Source organism: Lycium ferocissimum, chromosome 2 (assembly GCF_029784015.1).
Source record: "Lycium ferocissimum isolate CSIRO_LF1 chromosome 2, AGI_CSIRO_Lferr_CH_V1, whole genome shotgun sequence".
Taxonomy (NCBI): Eukaryota; Viridiplantae; Streptophyta; class Magnoliopsida; order Solanales; family Solanaceae; genus Lycium; species Lycium ferocissimum.
Genome location: NC_081343.1, coordinates 50,421,713 through 50,427,712, shown reverse-complemented (window position 1 = coordinate 50,427,712; position 6,000 = coordinate 50,421,713). Strand labels below are relative to the sequence as shown.

The following is a 6,000-nucleotide window of genomic DNA, read 5'->3' as shown; positions in this document are numbered from 1 at the left end:
TAATCAGGCTGAAGTCATATGCAATGCTACTAAGGATGCATAAACTCCATCTTTTATATCCGTAAGACCATCATGTCTTCCTTTCTCTACAATGACTCCATTCTTCATAACAGCAATGATATCAGCCCCCTTGATTGTGGTTAAGCGATGTGCTACAACCATGGTGGTCCTATTTACCATTATTCGATCCAATGCTTCCTGTACTATACGCGCTGATTCTGCATCTAATGCGCTTGTTGCCTCGTCTAGCAAAAGGATCTTTGGATCCTTCAATATTACTCTTGCAATAGCAATTCTTTGCTTTTGTCCACCTGATAATTGTATCCCTCTTTCCCCAACCGATGTATCATATCCTTGAGGCAATGAGGATATAAAGTTGTGTGCATTTGCTGATTTTGCTGCTTGAATGATCTCGTCTTCTGTTGCATTCCCTTGTCTGTTGTAGGCAATGTTTTCACGAATAGTTTAGTTAAACAATATTGGTTCTTGACTGACCAGGCCCATTTGTTGCCTTAGCCAACTTAGCTTGAATTGTCTGATTTCCACACCATCCAAATATATCTCTCCTGATTCAGGATTATAGAACCTCTCTATTAGGCTGATGACAGTTGATTTCCCGCTTCCACTCTCTCCCACTAGAGCAACAGTCTACAAAGAGGCGAACAATAAAAGTTTAAGCCAGTCTAATAAAAGATGAAGTACGTTAGAATGTAGAGGGAGTACTCGAAAGTACCTTTCCAGAAGGGATGGTTAGGCATAAATCCTTGAAGATTGGGGCATCTGGGCGAGTAGCATACCTGTAACTCACATGTTGGAATTCAATATCTCCATGAATAACAGCTAGAGTAGTGCCAACATCAGAACTAGAGTCAATCTCGGGTTTTCTATCAAGAATGTCAAATATAGAAATTATAGAATCTTTAGCTTTGTTAACATTTGGAGCCATCGCAATACTATGAGTAACTCCACCAGCCGATAATGTCAATGCAAAGAAAACCTGCAATGTTAAAGTTCTCATTTCAAAAATTAAGACAGACAGGCAAGAGAGTGAGAGTGAGAGTGAGAGAGAGAATCATGTAACTTAACCTTAAAAACTCGGTCGAATGTTGCTAATCTATGTTCAATAAGGACAGATCCTATGAAGAAACAGAAGCCACCAATACAGTAAAGTGTAAAAGAACCAAAACCTAAGCTTGCTCCACTAACAATACCAATCTTTACTCCTTTCTTCATTGGGCCTTCACATTTCTTCTGGTACATGTCCATCACTCTTTTTTCTGCACAGAATGATGCAACTGTTGTAATACTGCCAACTGCATCATTTGCTATCTGACTAGCTTCTTCATACATCACCTGGAAAAATGAGCAAAACCTTTTTTTAATAAAGTTCAACCACCTTATGAAAGTGTAATTATGAAAAATAAAACTAACAAAAACCTTTGCATCAGCACTATAACCTTCATACAACTTCGTCTGGAAGAATCCTTGCACACCAATTAAGGGTAACACAAGAAGGATTATAATTGCCAGAATCCAATTAGCAGTGAAGGCTATCACAAGGCCGCCTAATGCAGTTGCCATGTTTTGTACAATAAGTGCCAGTGCATCACCCACAAGGGTGCTGACTGTAGAGGCATCAGTTGATAACCTTGCACCCACTGCACCGCTGCATTCAATAAACTTCCACTTTTTAGCATATGTCATACTGTTGAGCTGGGGGGGGATTGAATGACTATTGACTTGTTGACAGAGCTTGAATTTGCAGGGTCATCAAACCAGCTGATTTCTTGGTGGACAACTTTCTTAAATGTCAAAGAACGGATTCTCTTGATCAATTTCCCCCCTGCAACTCCAAATAAATAGTTCTGGAAAGGTATAACTAGCAAAGTTACCACACCGAGGCCAACAAACATGAGTCCCCATAATCTTGATTCATTTCGCAACTTCTGTGGAGGATTAAAGAAGGATTTAATGGCTGCTGAGAGCAAGAGCCCGGATAAGGGCAAAAGTAGGCCATGAATAATTGCAGCCAATAATCCAAGTAGTACATATGGAAGCTCAGGTTTGTTAAGTTCAGCCAGCCGCCTCAGAGGAACTTTCTTTCGATTCTCTAGGCTTTGCTCGTCATCTTTTTTCTTATCTGCGTCTCCTATTTCAGCTTCATGAAGGTCAATCATCCCCCGAACAGGATAGCTGAGTGTGAAGGAATGTCTAGATGATCCATGGCTTGTTGATCGCTTCACTGCTGACAATTGCTGGCTTGATGACCTGCTCAAGTTATTGTCCAAATCCATGGTTATACTTACCTTGTCAGAATCCATATTTTTCATAATCAGGTTGTCTTCTTCATCGCCTCCCTTGCCTCCCTGCATTCTCATAAGCTGGGAATATGGCCCATTTGGATCTTGCATCAACTTATCGGGCTTTCCTATTTTCATTATGAGAGTAAAAGATGCTTATACTTATCCAGAAAAGTGATGCCTGATGAACCTCTTTCTCTTTTTTAAATTATTACCTTGCTCTAGTAGTTTGCCAGCGTGTAGTACAGCTATAAAATCAGCATTCCTGATGGTTGTTAGACGATGAGCAACAAGAATAGCTGTTCTTTCCGTCATGACTTTGACAAGTGCTTTTTGGACGATTCGCTCTGATTCATCATCAAGTGCACTTGTAGCTTCATCCAGGAGAAGTATTTTTGGGTTCTTCAGAATAGCCCTTGCTATTGCCAGTCTTTGCTTTTGTCCACCAGATAGTTGTGTTCCATGCTCACCTACCATAGTGTCTAGCCCCTATAGATCCCCGAAACAAGAAAAGGATGAATCACCGTACATAAAATAATTCAAGTTCGTCCTTTGCATATTAGCAGCTTATAGAAAGCGCAGACATGGATATTAAGGAAAAAAATATTACCTGGGGTAGTTTGTCAATGAAATTAGCAGCATTAGCAAGCTCAATAGCTGCACTAATCTCCTCTTCAGTAGCATTTTCTTTACCATAACTGATATTTTTCTTTATGGTAGTTGCAAGCAGGATAGGCTCCTGGCTTACTAATCCCATCTGTTGCCTTAGCCATTTGAGTTGATATTTCTTCAAACTGACACCATCTATGAGTACTTCTCCAGCTTCAGGATCATAGAATCTCTCCAGTAAACTGATAATAGTGGACTTGCCGCTTCCACTTTGCCCAACCAAAGCTACAGTTTTGCCAGTAGGAATGACAAGTGAGAATCCACTAAAGATTTGCACATCTAGCATGGCTGGATACCTAAAATACACATCTTTAAGCTCGATTTCACCCTCGATCTCTTCCAACACAATCCCCCTCGAGTCAGATGTGTCAATCAAAGGTTTCCTGTTGATTGTCTCAAACATTTTGTATGCTGCCGCCTGTCCTGCTGCAAATGCATTCAATGACGGTGTTGTTTGGCCTAGTGACCTGCAAATAGATAAGAGAACAAGCGAAAGGTTTGCACTTCATAGCCTACACCAATTATCCAATAAGACAAATCTAAGATGCTTTTAACGGACAGAATTTTACACTTACATTCCACCAATCATTATAGCCATGAGAACATTGATGACATCTCCACCATGATAACCGATCTCTACTATCAGCTTAGAACCATACCAAATGGCAAGTCCATAAGTAGAGAAAAGAACGAGTAAGACTGTGCCAAGTCCAACCCCATAAACAAGCCCTTGTCGGACAGTAAAAGCATAGGCAATTTTCAGTGTGTTGTCATACTTATTTATCGCCAGCTTCTCTCCATTGAATGCTGCAACCTAAAGTTATTTAGCTTTTAGATTAGAATTAACAAGTCATATACAAAATTATTTAGAAACATATTGGATTGTCCTATGAGGCTTTACTGTTCTGATTGCTCCGACAGTTTGCTCAACTAGATTTCCAGCTTGTGCATAGGCAATTTGTCCGCGACTTGACATTTTGGACATTATTAATGCCATGGCTCCTCCAGAAATGACAAGGGCAGGTACGCAAGAAACCAAGACAAGTGAGAGAAGCCATCCCTTTGTGAAGGCGACTATGAAGCCTCCAACGAATGCCGAGAGAAATTGAATGAACTTCCCAACCTGCAATGGTTCAACAAAAGATTTTTACAGTTATTTTCTGTTGGGTTCCAAGAAGAAAAAAAATTAGGCACAGCTAAAACAGCAATGAACTAAAGTGGTAGCAATGTAGCATGAGTTAGTACAGAACTGCACCTTATCTCCCAAGGCATCTTGAATGAGAATAGTATCTCCAGACATTCTTCCAATGACCTCTCCAGTTGTTGTTTCAGTGTCCAAGAAGGCAATGTCTTGCCTCAATATTGTCTTCAAATATAATCCCCGAATGCGAGTCGCTTGTCTCTCTCCAGTAACCATCCAACACGACATCTCTGTAATGTTACAGGGGCAAGATTTCAATATTGAGTGCACAGGTTCTTTCATCAATTAGAATGCCCAAGAATTTAAATGATAACACCAAAACCAAGTAGCGTACACTTACGTAAAAAGGAAGCAATGCCTGAACCAATAGCGAGGTATACATAGTAAATTGCAACCTGGAGATAGAATCAAATTATCTAATTTAATATAAATATCGAGTGCAAATTGCTAGTATTTACCGAGAAAATGGTATGATGAAAAGCCAAAAGTCAAACTTCATGTCTTCAATCCCACCCCAACCTCCCATCAAAAGAGGAAAACAGGAACTTTATTTGCTGCTCTTTGTTTTGTCTATTGAAACATTGTGCATGTCAACTTTGATTGCAGGCATAAAATCGAGAGATTAATCAAACTGATGTAAAACCCCGAAGATGTAAAAACTCATGACTATTTCAACACTGGGAAACTCAACAAGAAAAGAGAATATTCTAAAATAGCTCATGAATATCTCAAGAGTAAAACAAAAAGATATCTCAACAAAAAGAAAAAGTCAGAAGAAAATAAGTTTATGCATGTTTTATGCATTAATGATATATTGTGTAAAAAAATTACTTGATGTATACAATGAGAGGTAACCACTTCATGTCAACCTTAATACGGTATAATCTTAGTAGAATTAAAGCAGTGTAAGAAAATTTTATACTGTAAATGCATATAACTTAAACTAAAAGAAAGTGAGTACCTTTGAGACATTACGAAGAACCTCATCAGAAGATGAAGCACCACATGATTGACATCAAAGGTTGAGTTAATCCTTCGCCAATAGCTCCAAAGGTTCCAATGATCATTAGTGCAACATCGACCCTATCTGCAAAGAAAAATAATTTGTAGAATGGCACTTTCTGATCTTCATATCCTTTAATTCTCGATGCTTCTTCTAATTTTTCTCCATTATCATCCATTTCTTGAATCTATGCAATAGAGTTGTGCACTTCAAATGAGTTCTTTAAAGACAAAACGCAACGAAAGAAATTAAAGAACAAGCAAAGTGATAGTAATACATAGTAGAAGCTAAAAAACGAAAAGAGATGCACTTTAATTTCAACTTAATTTTCCGCTAGTAGTGAAGGTATGATACGTGCATATGTATTTAATCGTAAGTTTTACACTCACATTTGACTAGGATATATAAATCACATACTTTTAGTTAGTAGCATGTGGCCTCCCATTTTTGCCGCCCACATATTCATATGGTTGCTTGTTGATATAAAATTTAAAATTTTAAAATGATCTCTTCTACGAGTATATTATAGTACTGTTAAAAGCCTAAATTCAATAAAATATTAGTAATTTAATGACGGAAAGCAGCAAGGCTTCCTGTAGCCTCCGGTGCATATGATAAATAGCCAAGAAATTAAACAACAATGTCAATATGAGCTAATATTAAAAATTCTATATTTACATTCTGAAATTCCATTATGTAATTGGTATTGCAGTTGAATATTTTATCTATGATTACATTATGTTCTGGACTATATATATGATGATTATTATGGAAATATTATTGAAACGTGTTCCATTGAATTAGTTTATAAGGGGTTATAGCACAAG

At 38.0% G+C, this 6,000-nt stretch overlaps 1 protein-coding gene and 1 pseudogene across 1 annotated transcript in view; both read right to left on the bottom strand.

The window, feature by feature from the left end:
* Positions 1–4,403, bottom strand: part of LOC132043150 (ABC transporter B family member 9-like) — an 8,281-nt gene extending 3,878 nt beyond the window's left edge. The window contains exons 1-3 of the mRNA XM_059433639.1: positions 4,225–4,403; positions 3,871–4,092; positions 3,545–3,783 (exon numbers count right to left, since the gene is read on the bottom strand). Coding sequence (XP_059289622.1) covers positions 3,545–3,783; positions 3,871–4,092; positions 4,225–4,398 — 635 coding nt within the window. The 5' untranslated portion in view covers positions 4,399–4,403. The remainder of the gene's footprint in view (positions 1–3,544; positions 3,784–3,870; positions 4,093–4,224) is intronic.
* Positions 4–1,029, bottom strand: LOC132043242 (ABC transporter B family member 9-like; annotated as a pseudogene).
* Positions 4,404–6,000: the final 1,597 nt, after the last annotated feature.